Here is an 18,430-nt window from a genome sequence, read left to right as displayed (position 1 = left end):
CAATAATATTTTTTCTATAAGCTAATACTCAAAAATAGTTAGCTGGTCATATTCTTTAACATAAAACACACTACAAAGATTAACAAGAAGAAATTAGAGGGTACCTATTGTATGTACACAAATTGTGCAGAAGGAATATATTTGTACAATATTTCTTCAGGTTTACTCTTCAATTTGTACTTGTCTAAACACCATATTGTGGCCCATTGGAAGAATGTCTCTGTAATGCACACTGAAATGTCTTTTACATTAAACAAATGGTATTAATGTTTGAATACAGAAAACAGTTTTAGACATAGACCAATACAAAAGTTGGTGCGTTTACCACTTTTATTTCACTATGCAGAAACATACATTCACCATGTGTTATGATGTGACTGACAGTGCAATGAAGACGTATCCCTCAACTGGATGTGATAACCAATACCAAAGAATGCTTAGAAGGTATTCTGTACAGTTTTAAGGCTCAACTCTGACTTAGACAGGAAATGCTGACCAGACTCTGAAAATAAACATTTTGCTCTGAGAACAGAAGGGAAATACAAAAATTGTCAAAATTTCAGACTAATATTTCTGAAATGGTAAGAAAAACACACATTTTCTTTAAAATAACCACAACGTAATTTATAGAATGAGAGTCTGTGAAGGGTGACTAGAGGATTTCTAACTTTAAACTTTGAACAATGCTAAAATCATTACTATCTATTAAGGGTCTCAAACCAGATAAACCACATTTTGTAAGCATTTAAATAAGATTAGAAATTTGCCATTGTTTATTGGACAAGAGTAATAAAATCAGATGAAAACAATTATATGATTCAAGTTGTTTACTGAATAGTGTGTGTTATGGCACATCTAATATGATGAAACATTATACACAGCGTCTAGCATTACAGGGTAATCTTCATTTACCCTAAACAAAAATTTTGCCACCTAAGAAACTGGTTTGTTTAGACTTTCAATAACTGTGAAGGCATGAATTGTTTCAACGTGTAGCATGAGATCACTGTTTTATACTGTTGATGAACGTGCAGGTATAGATGGAAACTTAGTTTGGGATAACTAAAATGCTGTGGAGGTTTTTTGTAATTTGTTCATTGCTTCATGCAAATACTGGGTTGCTAATGCTGATTCAGATTGCTGCAAATGGGACGGTATTTCTGTCAGTGTCCTTAAGTAGCAATCAAGATTGATTCTTCCATACTGAAAGTTTCTCTGGAGAGATGCAAGCCTGCTGGGTTAGAACCATGACTGTAGGCTCTGGTATTCCCACGTATATGATTGGACTCGTAAGAAAGCTACTTTATTCCTGCAGTAGAGAAAGCATAGTTAAGATCTGGAAACTGTTTTAAAGTAGTGAAAAACCAACGATGTCCCACAAGATATTACAATGATCTCTAGTAAAAATTAACTTTACAGCAGAGCTGATTCAAAGTCAGTTACAGTTAATGAGACTTTAACAACTGGTATGAGCAAAATACATTAAATTGTACCTGAATTAGTTTAAGATTCTGAGTGTTGTGAGAACAGGGGTCTATCTTATATATGATTAATGCAGTAGACAAATGAAAGCCCTTGGATAATGTGAGTTGTAGATCAAACAGACATACAAATAAATTTTGAATCTCATTTAACAGGAGTAATCAATAGTTTCTAAGGTATTTAAACATACAGGAGGAGCAATAGCACAGCAGTAAGGTCTCAGATTTAATCCATGGCATCTCCTGTTGCAGGAACTCAAGCAGTTGTGCTGGAAAGACCTGCCTGAAGAGAGTCGCTGCCAACGAGAGTAGGCAGTACTAGGCCAGGTGAACCAATGGCCAGATTCAGTACCTTATGTTCTTAATGTCTTTAGCCAAACAATGGGAACAGCTGGTGTATCTTCAGTATAGAAAATTATTTGTACCTATAGTTCCCAATTGTTTTGCTAATGGGCCCAACCAAGGATATGTTTTCTTTCTCCCGTACTGATATACTGGCCCTGCCTTTCACCTCAGGCCATCTTTGTCCCTTCTCTATCCTTACCACCCTTATTGCCAGCAGTCTGTAAATCTATCGAAAGGCTACATCATCCACTGTTGAGTCCTAATGTTCCATATGAAAACATAGTTTATATCAATATTTGGGGATTCACATTTCTTTAAAATTATGCTGTCATTTTAAAAAAAGCAGAAAATTATCTTTTTCGTTTTGCACACAACATTCAAAGCCACCTACAGATGGTAGTATTAAGAGCTCTTGCATAGCATGTTAGTATGCATAACATATTCTAGCACATGCATTCAGTAACTGAATTATCCATATGCCTATTTAGCCAGAATTTGCAGCATGCCTTTATTGAATTGCAGCACATTAGAAAAACTATATTAATGTCTCCCTTCAAGAAACCATACAATGATTAGGGACAAACAGCCATGTAAAGACAAGGAGACAAAGACATCCATACCAGCACTTATTATTCAGCAAAAATGTGAAAAATATACACTTTAAAACAAATGTCAACCGTATCTGACCAACTTTACACTAAAAACTGAAAAATAATATTTCTGCTCAATATATCATAAGCTACAGCCATGACATTTTGCTGGCTTTTCCCGACAGATTATTTTACAAAGAAGCAAAATGGTTCCCTTCCTGCACAAACCGGGTTTGGAAATTACAGAGCAACATACTGGATTGTGGAAAATGCACAGCAACTAGCAAGCAGACATAAGCAAATGGGTTTCTTCCATTTCTCTAACTGGCATTAAGGGGAAGGGGGAAAAAGCTCTGCCCCATAAATTTCAGAATAGGTGTTTTCACAAATGCCACAGAGAATAAATAGAAAGGGTTAAAGATGAACTATGAAAGAAGAAATGATATTTGACACATGCCAGCCCACGAGTGCCTGGGAAAAATCTCATCATCTTACCTGTGGTCAATCCTCACCATCTTCAGGTGTGATTTCTGTCTCTTTATGTACCACTACTTTGGTCACTGACATGTCAGGGTGCTGCTCTTTGGCCTCTTTAATTGCCTGAGCCAGCGCCTAGCCCAAGGAAACCACAGAAGGGCAAAAACAAGAAGGAGGTGGAACATGCATGATCAGTAGCAAGGTGAAGAGAGATTCATGACAAATTACACAATTTGCAAATGAGGAAAAGTGATTCAAAATAGGAATTTCATCTTTGATCTAAGTACTAATCCAGTTTAATTTAAAGGCATGCCTGTACTAACACTGCTTTCTAGATTTACAGTTAAAAACAGTGGATGTGCTTAGAGACAGCTTTAGTAGCTTATGCATCATACCTGATCATGGTCAATGTCTGCATCTCCTGTGATGACTATTCGCTTTTCAATTCTTGTTTCTGATATGCCTCCTTTTACTGTCTAAAGGGAAAGAACAAATGTGAGCCTCAAGATGTGCTTTTTTTTCTTCAAAAGGGACAATTCCTTTCTTGAACTTTGCTGAAATTTATGTCAAATGTACATTTCAAAATAGTTGACATCAACTGTAAAACATATTTCTGTAGAATCTATCTGCTATATCAGTGATTCCCAAACTTTCCACCCTGCTGAACACTTGAAAATTGCTGAGGATCTTGGTGGACCACTTAATGATTTTTCTGCTTGTTGTAGCAATTGTAATTCCATAGAATTCCAATTGTAATACAATAAAATACAATATAACAAATAAAAGAAACAATAAAGTACAACAAAATCAATATGAATATTCAGTGAAATACCATCTCCCATCTTCAACCACAAATCCAGATACACCATGTACTACCTGAATGAAGCTTGTGGGCCACAGTTTGTGAACCCCTGTACTATATAGTTTGGAAAGTCATTTGTTCGCTATGTATTTGGACACATCTTAAGATATCGTAACCAAATTTTGCATAATGGTTCCTGAGATCAAGGAGCAAGTTTTTGTTTAGATACACGTGGACACCATTTTGAATCAAGATGGCAGACTGAAGCTTTCAAAATTGCACACATTTTTTGTTTTCTTAAAATTCTTGAGCAATGACAGGTAGGAGGCTACTAGTATAGAAGATCTGCATACAAAATAAAGCAGGAAGAGTCACATAGCACCCCACATATCCCTGAAACCTCACATAATTCCTTCACTTTCTCAACTAATTCTACCTGAATTTCACTTTAAATGACTTTCCTATCTGTCTTTGTTCTCACTTGCAAGCAGTTTCTCCCAACCTTCCAAAAGGCCCAGAGCATTAGAGAGTGCACATTCTGTTTTTGCACTATTTAAATATAGAGGCTTGTTCATAAGTTAAAATACATAGAAACCAAAGAAAGGATCTCAGGTTTCTCATGTGTGTCTTCACTCTTTACATTGATACAAGTTGGGGATAGGAATATATGTATATTCTGTAGAATCCTAAGAATAGGCAGGATATTATCGTTCTACACTTAGTCTTCTTCCCAGTTATCCAGAAAAATATTTTTTGTATCCTTTAGGAGAAATCAGAAATTGTTTGCAAAATAAGCTAGCTTTTTTGGAATGTTGGTGAGCAGTTGCAAGTGATGGGCAGAAGCATTCCAAAGTAGCTAAGAGGAATCAGTCAGAACAAGTGGGGTCTGCAACAAGATGTTGCAGCACGAAGTGCTACTGTTCAGGGTGCCAGCCAGCTAGCCATGCATCTTTAGGGCACTCCATTCTATTTCCCCATCCAGTTTTCCTCTCCTCCCCAGTCTGAATCTTGTGGCCACTGACCAGGCTTAGTCCTCACTTAGGCGGTTTTTGGCCTTAATCTTTTTCTATTGTCTTCTGGTATTCCTGCAAAGCTTGAGTTCCCGAGTCTGCTGATACTGCCCTTTCTGTGTATGAGTGGTTCTGCTACATAAAGATCAAGCCTGAGAGCACGAGTTTGTTTTTAGTGTAAAGCAGAGGTTTTTTTGCTCACACCCCACTTGGTCAACCTTGACAGGTGGGTAAGGCAACCTGCCTGTAAACCACATGACATCATGATGTCACATGATTGATATGTGGGTTGTGCTGTCCACCTTTGTGAGTCTCCCTGCACTTCTGCTTTCCATCCCCGATGTTGGAGGTGGAAAGGGGAAGCACAGGGAGGCTCATAAAGGGTTTTGCAAGCCTCCCCATGCTTCTCCTTTACTTCCCCGATGTCAGAGATAGAAAGGAGCTGTGCAGGACAGCTGAGGAGTATAGTGGCAAATTCAAAAGTACAGAGTCCCTTCCTGATAGTCATAGCCATGCCCCCCTTTTTTTCTGTGGGTTGAGAATGAGATCCTTGTTAATGACTTTTCCCACAACAGGAAATGCCCCTACGAGCCAATAAGCATGAAAGGGGAAAGTATTAGCTACTGAAGAGAGTCTTCTCAGTAGCTGACACCTCCTTTCACTCTCACTGGCTCCAATCAGCAGGAAAGGACAAGGAAGCATGTTAAAAAAGACTCTTTGCAGTGGCTAACACTTTCTGTTCATACTGAGTAGATGCTGGAGACATACGGACCCTGCTCCCAAAAACTTAAGGGGACTAAGACCCCCCAAAAGACCCTAGATGACTACATCCCTGGGGCAACTTCAAAGAACAGCACTGGGAAGGAGATGTGGTTTCCACTTAATGGAAACTGTTTCTCCTTCCTTAAGCAAGGCACGCACAGAATCACAGAATCATAGAACAGCAGAGTTGGAAGAGGCCTGTAAGGCCTTTGAGTCTAACCACACTCCACTGACCATCAGCTAATGGATGGTTGAGTTTGTGCCTTGTTCCAGCAAAGGAATGACCAGTTAAAGCTCCCAGTTGTTCCTTTGAAAGACTTTCCTTATAGGTCTGGCAGGCCTGTGTGGACGGAGGTTTTCCAACCCTGGTGTGTACGATAAGAGTGTGAGCAAAACACAGGATATAGAAAGGGACTTTTCAGTGGTTTATTGCTTCAAGATTTAATATTAGTTATGATTAACATAAGAACACAAGAAGAGCCTGCTGGATCAGGCCAGTGGCCCATCTAGTCCAGCATCCTGTTCTCACAGTGGCCAAACAGGTGCCTGGGGGAAGCCCGCAAGCAGGACCCAAGTGCAAGAACACTCTCCCCTCCTGAGGCTTCCAGCAACTGGTTTTCAGAAGCATGCTGCCTCTGACTAGGGTGGCAGAGCACAGCCATCATGGCTAGTAGCCATTGATAGCCCTGTCCTCCATGAATTTGTCTAATCTTCTTTTAAAGCCATCCAAGCTGGTGGCCATTACTGCATCTTGTGGGAGCAAATTCCATAGTTTAACTATGCGCTGAGTAAAGAAGTACTTCCTTTTGTCTGTCCTGAATCTTCCAACATTCAGCTTCTTTGAATGTCCACGAGTTCTAGTATTATGAGAGAGGGAGAAGAACTTTTCTCTATCCACTTTCTCAATGCCATGCATAATTTTATACACTTCTATCATGTCTCCTCTGACCCACCTTTTCTCTAAACTAAAAAGTCCCCTTTCCTCGTAAGGGAGTCGCTCCATCCCCCTGATCATTGTGGTTGCCCTCCTCTGAACCTTTTCCAACTCTATAATATCCTTTTTGAGATGAGGCGACCAGAACTGTACACAGTATTCCAAATGCGGCCGCACCACAGATTTATACAACGGCATTATGATATCGGCTGCTTTATTTTCAATACCTTTCCTAATTATCCCTAGCATGGAATTTGCCTTTTTCACAGCTGCCACACATTGGGTCGACATTTTCATCATGCTGTCCACTACAACCCCGAGGTCTCTCTCCTGGTCGGTCACCGCCAGTTCAGACCCCATGAGCGTATATGTGAAATGAAGATTTTTTGCTCCAATATGCATAATTTTACACTTGTTTATATTGAATTGCATTTGCCATTTTTCCGCCCATTCACTCAGTTTGGAGAGGTCTTTTTGGAGCTCTGCACAATCCCTTTTTGTTTTAACAACCCTGAACAATTTAGTGTCGTCAGCAAACTTGGCCACTTCACTGCTCACTCCTAATTCTAGGTCATTAATGAACAAGTTGAAAAGTACAGGTCCCAATACCAATCCTTGAGGGACTCTACTTTCTACAGCCCTCCATTGGGAGAACTGTCCGTTTATTCCTACTCTCTGCTTGCTGCTTCTTAACCAATTTCTTATCCACAAGAGGACCTCTCCTCTTATTCCATGACTGCTAAGCTTCCTCAGAAGTCTTTGATGAGGTACCTTGTCAAACGCTTTTTGAAAGTCTAAGTACACTATGTCCACTGGATCATATGCTTGTTGACACTCTCAAAGAATTCTAATAAGTTACTGAGACAGGACTTTCCCTTGCAGAAGCCATGCTGGCTCTGCTTCAGCAAGGCTTGTTCTTCTATGTGCTTAGTTAATCTAGCTTTAATAATACTTTCTACCAGTTTTCCAGGGACAGAAGTTAGGCTAACTGGCCTGTAATTTCCGGGATCCCCTCTGGATCCCTTTTTGAATATTGGCGTTACATTTGCCACTTTCCAGTCCTCAGGCACAGAGGAGGACCTGAGGGACAAGTTACATATTTTAGTTAGCAGATCAGCAATTTCACATTTGAGTTCAGAGAACTCTTGGGTGGATGCCATCCGGGCCTGGTGATTTGTCAGTTTTTATATTGTCCATTAAGCCTAGAACTTCCTCTCTTGTTACCACTATTTGTCTCAGTTCCTCAGAATCCCTTCCTGTAAATGTTAGTTCAGGTTCAGGGATCTGCCCTATATCTTCCACTGTGAAGACAGATGCAAAGAATTCATTTAGCTTCTCTGCAATCTCCTTATTGTTCTTTAGGACACCTTTGACTCCCTTATCATCTAAGGGTCCAATCACCTCCCTAGATGGTCTCCTGCTTTGAATGTATTTATAGATTTTGTTGTTGTTGGTTTTTATGTTCTTAGCAATGTGCTCCTCAAATTCTTTTTTAGCATCCCTTATTGTCTTCTTGCATTTCTTTTGCCAGAGTTTGTGTTCTTTTTTATTTTCTTCATTCGGACAAGACTTCCATTTTCTGAAGGAAGATTTTTTGCCTCTAAGAGCTTCCTTGACTTTGCTCGTTAACCATGCTGGCATCTTCCTGGCCCTGGCGGTACCTTTTCTGATCTGCGGTATGCACTCCAGTTGAGCTTCTAATAGAGTGTTTTTAAACAACTTCCAAGCATTTTCGAGTGATGTGACCCTCTGGACTTTGTTTTTCAGCTTTCTTTTTACCAATCCCCTCATTTTTGTGAAGTTTCCTCTTTTGAAGTCAAATGTGACCGTGTTGGATTTTCTTGGCAATTGGCCCTTTACATGTATGTTTAATTTAATAGCACTATGGTCACTGCTCCCAATCGGTTCCACAACACTTACATCTCGCACCAGGTCCCGGTCCCCACTGAGGATTAAGTCCAGGGTTGCCGTTCCTCTGGTCGGTTCCATGACCAACTGGTCTAGGGAATAGTCATTTAGAATATCTAGAAATTTTGCTTCTTTGTCATGTTATAGGGATTATTAGTTAATAATGTAACAAACTCATTGTTTAATTTTGCAACCATTATTTACAAGTTATTTGACAACTGGCTGCTTCTTCTGTCTGAAATAGGTTTACTACTTGAGGTGCTCTGCTGAATCTTGACATTTGCCTTCAGGAGTCCACAAAATTTGATTGGGCTTAGTTGCCAAACATTATTTCCAATAACCACCAATACCCAGCTTTTTCACTTTCTGCTCTACAGAGGCAAAATGTGTGTATGTCCTTTCGTACGGTTTGCAAGAAGCACAGATAACGCTTGTCACAATTTTGAAAAAGTATTATTCCTGTGGCAGTGCATAATGGCTTCCTTACCATTTGCTAAAATTCGGTTTTCTGTTGACAGCAGCAAACGTTTTTGAGCTTTTCTGATTCCAGGATTAGTAACTAAATAATCCAGACCTTTTGCTCAGTGATTACATTAAACTGCTTCAGAATAAATGAATGAGGACTAGGATAGCTGAAGGACCTCCTCATACCAGTCTTCTGTAGCCCAACTACTTGTGTACCTGGGTACACGGACTGTACACTCATTGACTAAGGTGTGAACAGGGCCATAGTAAGTGGTATTCAGAGGTGGTTTACCATTGCCTTCCTCTGAGGCTGACTGGCCCAAGGTCACCCAGTGAACTTCATGGCTGTGTGGGGATTCGAACCCTGGTCTCCCAGGTCGTACTCCAACACTGACCTGGGGGAGGGGCATGGAGAGTAGGAGGAGGGGGAGGGTAGGGGATTGGGTGGGTTGGCACTGGGCAGAGGGGAAGCCCTTTTCCTTTTCAGAAGAAAAACATTGTGAACAGTATAATTGCTTTTCAGGGTTTCCCCCACCTTTTTATTCTACAGCAGGCACATGTAGCCTCCCACCAAAATTTAAACCACAGCTGTCCCTGGCCACATCCACACCAGACCTTTATTTCACTTTGGACAGTCATGGCTTCTCTCAAAGAATCCTGGGAAGTGTAGTTAGTGAAGGGTGCTGAGAGTTGCTAGGAGACGCCCTGTTCCTCTCACAGACCTTCAATCAGAGCGTCTGACTGTTAAACCACTCTGGCCACTGGAGCTGTCTAAGGGGAATTGGAGTCTCCTCTCAGCACAGTTCACAAACTACACTTCCCAGGATTCTCTGAGGGAAGCCATGACTGTCTAAAGTGAAATGGACCATTGGTCTCACCTGAAGGGTGATTTTCATAGAAGGACTGCCATCAAGCGGGTTATAGCTCCACCTATCGTCCGAAGGCAAGAATGTTTTTGAAGTCAAGACTAGGGGTGTCAGGCCCCTCCCACTCTCCAGTTCATTCGCAGCGAGTCCAAAGAGATATCTAAAGATGTAGGAGAAAAGGCCAACAGGCCTACCAGCAAGAACATAACATAATAGCAATATTCATAATAATATGACTCTAACATAGTGAGATAACATTAATAGCAGTCTTGACTTCACTAGGAAATCAACATATAATAGCGTAACAGGAATATATAAAAACCCCAGAAAAATATCTAAATATCCTCCAACTGGGAGGGTCGTGATGGCAGTCCTTCTATGAAAATCACCCTTCAGGTGAGACCAATGGTCCATTTTCCATAGAAGGACTGCCATCAAGCAGGATGTACCAAAGCAGCCCATAACAGGGAGGGACCACCCACATGCTAGTCATCATTAAGAACCTGTTGCAACACTCGTCTGACAAAAGAGGGATCGGCAGAGGCATAACGATCTATTTTGTAATGCCTTATAAACAAATGTGGGGTAGACCAAACAGCAGCTCTACAAATATCAGCAACAGGAGCGTTAGTAGCAAAAGCAGCCGTAGTGGCCGCTGACTTAGTGGAATGAGCTGTTATACTAGCTGGAAGTGGCAGCTTAAGGGACTCATAGGCTAAGGTAATACATGCACGCAACCAGCGGGATAAGGTGGAATTAGCTACTTTATGCCCCATAGAACGTGGATGAAAGGATACAAACAAAGACTCAGTCTGTCGTATATCCTGGGTCCTGTTCAGGTAAGTCTTGAGAGCCCTCCGAACATCCAATGAATGCCAAGCCTTCTCTAGAGGATGGGTAGGATTCAGGCAAAATGAAGGAAGCACAATGTCCTGATTGCAATGGAAAACTGAATTGACCTTGAGATGGAAGGCAGGATCAGTTTTCAGCACAACAGAATCCTTGTGAAAAACACAGAGATAGCGGGCAGAAGACAGCGCGCCCAGTTCCGAAACTCGTCTCGCGGAGGTGATCGCGATCAGGAACAGGACCTTGAATGACAACAGTATCTGTTGTATTGTGGCTTTGGAAGGATCGAAGTGCTGGGAGTGACACCACCTGGAGAATGCCACCCAAGTATGTTGATATATACGGGTGGTGGATGGTCGTCTCGAGGCCAAAATATTGTCAATAACAGTATCAGACAGGCCGGTAGCCCTTAAATGTCCCTGTTCAAAAGCCACGCTGTTAGCTTGAGCCAATTGGGATCCTGATGCAATATTGGGCCCTGAGATAAGAGGTCTGACGTGACTGGGAGTGTCCAAGGCTCCATCACTGACATGGAAAGGAGATCCAAGAACCACGGTCGACGGGGCCAATATGGAGCTGTCAGAACCAGTTTGGCCCTCTCGCATCGCGCCTTCCTCAAGGTTCTGGCTAACAGTGGTATTGGAGGGAAGGCGTACAATAGGCCATCCGGCCACGGTAGCGACAGGGCATCCACCGCTTCCGCTGTCGTGTCCAGGTATTGAGCGAAGTACCTGGGTAGTTGGCAATTGCGACTGTAGGCAAATAGGTTGACTAAGAAGGCGCCGAACCGACACTGGAGAGGATGGAAAACGGTCGGATGGAGTTTCCATTCTCCCAGAAAGACCTGTTGTCTGCTGAGCCAGTCTGCTGTCACATTCCAAATTCCCCTGAGATGTTCTGCTTTCAAGGATTGCAGATGTTGCTCTGCCCAGTCGAATATGAGGGAAGCTAGGTCCTGCAGAGGACGTGACCTGATCTCCCGTTGTCTGTTTAAAAGAGATTTGGCACACGTGTTGTCCATTCAAATGAGAACATGGTCCAAGTGGAACAGAGACTGAAAATGGAGCAGAGCTAAGTGGACAGCCTTCAGTTCTAACCAACTGATACTCTGAGTCTGCTCTGCTGTGGTCCAGACCCCCTGAATGAACTGGGAGTTGCAGTGGGCTCCCCAGCCGAGGAGACTGGCATCTGTGGTGATAACAGTCCTGCTGGGTTCTTTGAACGGAGAGCCCTGGGTGAGATGTTGGACCCTCGTCCACCAGCGGAAGGAATGACGCAGTACGGGGCTCAGGGTAATTGCTCGATGGTTTGACCTGGCAATGCCCTGCTGAAAAGGCAACACAGCCCACTGGAGTGGACGCGTGTGAGCTCGAGCCCATGGATGGTGGACACCAACATTCCGAGAGCCCTAGCTAGAAGCATGACGTCTGCGGTTGCGTGGTGCATCAGAGACCGTGCGATGTCTGTGATAGCAGATAAGCGGTCTGGGGACAGGAACATTGTCGTCTACAGGGTGTCCAACATCACCTCTAGATGTTGTAGGCACTGGGTTGGTTGGAGATGGCTTTTGTCGAAGTTGACTAGCCAACCGTAGGTCTGCAAGACATGGAGCGTGAGCGTTAGATGGCAATAAAGCAGCTCCTTGGAACTTGCCCGTATTAAAAGATCGTCCAAATAGGGGTAGATATGGACCCCTTGAAGCCGGAGGTAAGCCACTAGTATGAGTAGCACCTTGGTAAAGACTCTTGGGGCAGACGAGAGCCCGAACGGCATTGCTCGATATTGAAAATGCTGGGGGCCAAAAGCAAACCGAAGGAATTTTCTGTGGGCTATGCAAATAGGCACATGGAGATACGCTTCATGGAGAAGCCAGGAAGTCTCCTTCTTGAAGGCTTTCTGTAATGGAGTGGAGGGATTCCATTTTGAACCTGCGGTACTTTACGAAACGGTTAATGAACTTGAGGTCCAATACCGCCCTCCATGACAGATAATAATAATAATAATAAATTTAATTTTTGTGTCGCCTATCTGGCCGAAATCACTCTAGGCGACGTACAACATTAAATTCAACAATACATAATAATACAATACATAATAAAATACAAAGATCTTGTTTGGGCACAGCAAAAAGGAGGGAGTACACCCCATCTGACCTCTCTGTTGGAGGGACTGGCTCTATCGCTGCTGTATCCAAGAGGTGATGTATGGCTGTCTGCATGATGCAGTGCATGGCTGGTGCCCTGAGACAAGGGGAGGGATGAAACTTGTCGGGAGGTATTGCCCAAAACTCTATTGCATAGCCATAACAAAAAAGCTCTCTGATCCAGGATACCTGAGTCAGATGCAGCCAATGGTCTCCAAACAGAAGCAGTCTACCCCCAACCGGTATCGCATCAGTACTGTTTGTGCTGGCGAGACCCTCCCCTATATGAGGACGTTGAGGTACCTCTGCGCCCTTGGTACTGACCTTTGCCCGGGAAACGTCTGTGCCAGGCTCCCCTGAAAGGACGGAAATCATAATTTCAAAATTCGCGGCCTCGTCCTCGAAAGGGCTGGGTCGTGCGGTATGGGGTGAAATGTCAGAAAGGCCTGCAATCGACGTTCCTGACAGTGGCCAAGACAGGCTTTCGAGCATCCTAGAGGTCGACGAGCACAGCCGTTAGGGCTTCCTCGCCGAACAGTAACGAGCAGGAATAAGGCGTCTTTGATGAATTAACTCTGGCTGTGGAGTCCGCTTGCCAGTGACGAAGCCAGGGAGTTCGTTGAGCGACTACCTGAGCTGCCATAGCTCGTGCTCCCAGCTGATTTGCATCCAAGGTGGCATCAGCCACAAAGGCTGCTGACTTGTGCAATTTCACCAGCGACCTCCTTAGAGATACAGGATCGGGATTAGGATCATCTAAGAGGCCATTCAACCACATCATCGCTGCCCTGGAAAATATGGAAGCTGATGCAGAGGCTCGCATGGAGAAAGCGGTGGCCTCATGATTCTTGCGTAAGGCAAAGTCCAGCCTTTGCTCAGTGGCGTCCTTTAAATGTGAATTTCCTTCCCTCGGCAAAAGGGATCTAGAAACTAGATGGGAGATCGGCTCGTCTATGCCAGGGACGGCCAGTCTGCTTGTAAAATCAGGCACCAAAGAATAAAGTCTGTCCGCAAGAGCGTTAAAGCGGCGTGTTTGTAATGGATGATACCATTCGTCCTTGGCCAGTTTAGCAATAGGGCCTGGCACAGGAAGGTAGTGCTCTGCTGGTGTAGGAGATTTCAAGACCCTGGCTGCTTTGATAGCGGGAGTGGCAGCTGTGGGTTGTGTAGACTGGAGACCAAGGATGTTCAATACTCTGCAAGCCACAGGCTGGTAATCTGAGGCATCAAACAGTCGAAAAGATGTATCCTCCTCATGGTCCGAATGATCACTCCATTCATCTGCTTCAGCTTGCCCGGCAAATGGTGAGCCTTCCCCACAAGAGCCGTCATCAACAAATCTGCCCCTGGCAATGTCAAAAGGATTTGGAGAGCCTGGTGGATCTGCCTCATTGCGTATGTAGCGGTTCGCACTGCGCTGAGTAATGGCGGGGACTTGTGATGGTGACTGAGTTTGAGTAAAAAACGACAGCATATCTTGTAGTTGTGATATGAACTCATAAGACAGCTGTGGCCCCAATGAAGTAGATGGGTGCGCTTGGAGAGGTGACGTTGTGGACATCTCAACCGGCTGTGAGGATGAATAAGCCCTAAATGGCAATATGGGAGGAGGGTGGCTGGCTGCTGGTTGGTCAGGAAACCCAGCAAAGTCCTTCTCGGAGGAAGCGGTCGGCAGCTTGGTTGCCTGAGTTGTCGCTGGCTGTTCCGCCATCATATATTTTATAGGGGGTTCAGTACACGGCCACGGATGGGGCAGAATGCACTGGCTCAGATGGCGAGGTACATGGCCACGGATGGGGCAGAATGTACCGCATTAACAGGCTGTACAGTTCAAACAGGTTTTGTATAGTATCAACAGCCTTAGTACACGGCCACGAGTGGGGCAGAATGTACAGTTCAAACAGGTTTTGTATAGTATCAACAGCCTTAGTACACGGCCACGAGTGGGGCAGAATGTACAGTTCAAACAGCCTTGGTACACGGCCACGAGTGGGGCAGAATGTACAGTTCAAACAGGTTTTGTATAGTATCAACAGCCTTAGTACACGGCCACGAGTGGGGCAGAATGTACAGTTCAAACAGGTTTTGTATAGTATCAACAGCCTTAGTACACGGCCACGGATGGGGCAGATTGTACAATTTCAACGGCGTTGGTACACGGCCACGGATGGGGCAGAATGTACAGTATCAACAGCCTTGGTACCTGGCCACAGATGGGGCAGAATGTACAGGTCCAGACAGCCTGGGTATAGTTAAAATGTATAATTTCAAACAGCCTGGCACACGGCCATGGATGGGGCAAAATGCACAGATCCAAACAGGCTTTGCACACGACCACGGATGGGGCAGAATGTACAGCTGCAACTAGGCTGGATACACGAAAAGGCTTCAACAGTCAGCTTCAGGCAGTTGTTTATGGTGAAGAGTCTGCAGCATATACATGACAGAAAAGGCAGAAAACTGACAGAAAAGGCGTAGAATAGAATCCTTTGCTATGGAAAGGACACAACAGAATGGGCGGGAAAAGGGGGAGGAACAAAATGGCGCCCGCGAAAATAGTGGGAAAATTGGCCAATCAGAAAAGCGTGGGGCGAGAAAGAAGCAATGGCGGTCACAGGGGAGCACCAGTGAGCTTAACTTCTGCCTCAAAAAATCAAACAAACTCTGAAGCCTTGAGAGGCGCGATCACTGCTTAGAAAGTCAACGAGCGTGACGGAAAAAAGGAGCCGCAGCCGCAGGCTCCGAGGGCAGTCGCAGCGGGAGTTTTAAAAAGCCGCAGAACGAGCCGGGGGAGGCGGGGCAGCCCAACCAGAACGGGACACTGAAAGGAAGAAAGCCGGAGCTGCAGCCGCAGGCTCTGGAGCAGCCGTGAAAATAGGCGGCGAGTTGAAAAAGGGAGAAAGAGAGGCGGCACAAGGAAGAGAGCTGCAGCCGCAGGCTCCTGTAGTAAACCTACGTCTGCCTGCTAAGGAAGGGAGAACCGCAGCCGCGGTCTCCCAGAATCGCCGTGCGGCTAGGCAGGGAGCTGCAGCTGCAAGCTCCTGGAAAACGTCTGCGGATACTGACTAAGAAAGGGAGAGCCGCCGCCGCAGCCTCCCAGGATAGCCGTTCGGCTAGGCAGGGAGCTGCAGCCGCAAGCTCCTGGAAAACGTCTGCAGATACTGACTAAGAAAGGGAGAGCCACCGCCGCGGCCTCCCAGGATAGCCGTTCGGCTAGGCAGGGAGCTGCAGCCGCAAGCTCCCTCAAAAAGGCTGCGTCGGCCGCCTTATGAAGGAAGAACCACAGCCGTGGTCTCTCTAAGAGCCATTAGGCTAAAAACCTGGGAGAAAAAATGGTCCGGGTAAGGGAGAACGCCCCCCCAAGGAATTCCCCAGGAATAACGAGACAAAACGATGTTAATACAAGACAGAGGGAAGGAAAGAACGTGGAATACACCGACAACAAAACCTCCACACCCTGTCAGACAAATACACAAAAAACTTATCTAAACGCTAAGGAATATATCAAACTTGTTCGGTACGAAGGCAAGAATGAACTGGAGAGTGGGAGGGGCCTGACGCCCCTAGTCTTGACTTCAAAAACATTCTTGCCTTCGGACAATAGGTGGAGCTATAACCCGCTTGATGGCAGTCCTTCTATGGAAAATCAAAGTCTCGTGTGGGTGTGGCCCCGATTAGCCAAGCCAAGCCAAGCCAAGCAGCTGTGAGTCTGGCTTTTAGAACTCTGACAGTTGGTTCTTACTGAGCATGCCCGGGCTTATCATAGGGTGCCAGCCAAAATGTCTTAAATTAATTAAAAATTAGCCAGGCATTTTTTCAACTTTTAAACTGCAGGTCAGAGTATGGGGCAAGGTCAGTAATAGGAGTATAGGTACTCTGTGAACATGGTTGATTTTTAATGAATTTCAACAGATTATGAGAACTCTGATAGAAAAAAGTCCAAAAGGGCTCTGGGTTTCCCCCCCTCTTTTTAGACTTTGAACTCTCGATTCTCTCTGACTGTTTTGTGTATCACCATGAAAATTTACAGGGTTGTTAAGCAAGTGTTTCTGAGTTCAGGACTGTAAGTTTCATAAGGTTTTATTTTGAAATGAGCTTATGGGAAGCATCAGAATGGCATGGGGGTATTTTCGATTTAACATTGCGGAATGTGAAAAGTCCATGCTGGCTATAGTAGGCTGTATAATTATTACTACTACATTTGTTAGTCACTTTATACAAAAATAAATGCCTCAAAGGGACTTAAAAAATAAAAAACACTGATAAAATCAATTAAAAGCCAAATGTAAAATGATGTACGGTATCTTCAGATTTCACAAGTCTCACTCAACTGAACCCCAAGCTCCAACTATTTGCATGTGAATTTTACCAGGTTTATTCAGTTCCCTTTCAATGCTGTTGGGTGTAAGCATCTGCCCCACAACTCCACACACATCACACCTCTGCCTATCTCTGTAGCTGTATTGGCAACTACTTAATTACATGGTCCAGGCAAATTGGGGAGGGTAGCCTGTGTAACTGGTAGTAACTAACCATTGCCTCCTCTATATCTTTTCATTGGCAATTCAAGTCCCACGGCATCTTATTCTTTATCAGCCATTTTGTGTAAATACACATTATAATTTGGTTATTGCTAGTTCCCCTAAGCAAATGGGATAATACTGGTGATTACTGGTCACTGCTAAATCCTCTTAAAAATAAGCCAGGTAATATTAGCATTTTACAAGGTCATTGCAACAACATCTATGGTGCACAACTATCTCCAATACAGATCTCCAAATCAACTGCTCTGTGAATATGCATGTAACATACCAGTTTACATGTAGGTGTGTATAGACACAAGCAGATCTGGCATTATGGAAGTCATTCCTGTGTTTGTGAAACCAGACTTCTGAGAAACTTACTTTAGTGATATGTGTAGTAGTTGTAGTACTGGTAGTTTCAGATGTGATGGTTTGTGCACTCATCAGAACTCCTGGTTCAGAGTCAGCACTGGGATCCACCTACAGTGATGAAAATATTATTAATCATTTGAATGTATTAGTGTATAGTTGGAATATATTAGTACTCAAAACATAGAGGGAAGTTTGTTCATAACTGAAGAACAAAAAAGTACCATGGAGCAAATGGCTTCATGATTATTTTTAATATAGTTGCCATAATATTCATCTTCTACTCATTCTAGAATTACTGTGAGCAACAATTAAGGATATGTTGCATGTATTCTACATTATTTTAATTTTAACAAAATTATCTAAATTGAAGAAAAAACCCTGGGGTCAGCCTTTGAAAACTCTTGATATGAAACTGACATAATGAAAATTGAAAAACAATGTTTAACCTGTGCGTTTTCCTAATTCTTTAATTTTTTTGCATAGAAACATCAGTATTATCTAAAATGAGGCCTTATTATATATATATATATATTAAATAAAGATGGGATTCTCAGGAGAATGCTTTTAGGGCAATATTATATTGGAGTCTTCTTAGTCCAGATACAATTTAAGTTTATAAACACACTGCCTTGGCTTTGGTATGCTGCTACTAGCATCTGCCCGTTTTATATTAAGTCCCAAGTCTTTGATGCAATTTCTTACCTCTGATGACTCATACGTAATGGTTTTGGTTTCAGTATGAACGACGGGCACTTCCTTCATAGAAATTTCCAGCTTCTCCCCACCTGAAGATACACTGCCAAAACTGACGGTTTCAGTTTTCACAATTGGTGACTGTTTCAATGAAAAAAGGTAATTGTGGGATATGTCAAAGTTGTTCAGTTTTGGAGTAACTGCAGAGGT

General features: G+C 43.6%; 1 protein-coding gene across 17 annotated transcripts in view; it reads right to left on the bottom strand.

The window, feature by feature from the left end:
* Nucleotides 1–316: 316 nt before the first annotated feature.
* Nucleotides 317–18,430, bottom strand: part of EPB41L3 (erythrocyte membrane protein band 4.1 like 3) — a 265,820-nt gene continuing 247,706 nt past the window's right edge. For 16 of the 17 annotated variants that reach the window (XM_061596036.1, XM_061595962.1, XM_061595905.1 and 13 more), the window contains 5 exons: nt 18,230–18,361; nt 17,537–17,635; nt 3,289–3,369; nt 2,912–3,028; nt 317–1,309 (listed from right to left, as the gene is read on the bottom strand). In XM_061596036.1, the coding sequence (XP_061452020.1) occupies nt 2,918–3,028; nt 3,289–3,369; nt 17,537–17,635; nt 18,230–18,361 (423 nt within the window). In that variant the 3' untranslated portion in view covers nt 317–1,309; nt 2,912–2,917. The remainder of the gene's footprint in view (nt 1,310–2,911; nt 3,029–3,288; nt 3,370–17,536; nt 17,636–18,229; nt 18,362–18,430) is intronic. The other variant, XM_061595997.1, reaches the window with a different exon arrangement.

Source organism: Rhineura floridana, chromosome 1, assembly GCF_030035675.1.
Source record: "Rhineura floridana isolate rRhiFlo1 chromosome 1, rRhiFlo1.hap2, whole genome shotgun sequence".
Lineage (NCBI taxonomy): Eukaryota > Metazoa > Chordata > Lepidosauria > Squamata > Rhineuridae > Rhineura > Rhineura floridana.
The sequence above is the reverse complement of the archived record's forward strand: the minus strand, read 5'-3'. Positions and strand labels throughout refer to the sequence as shown.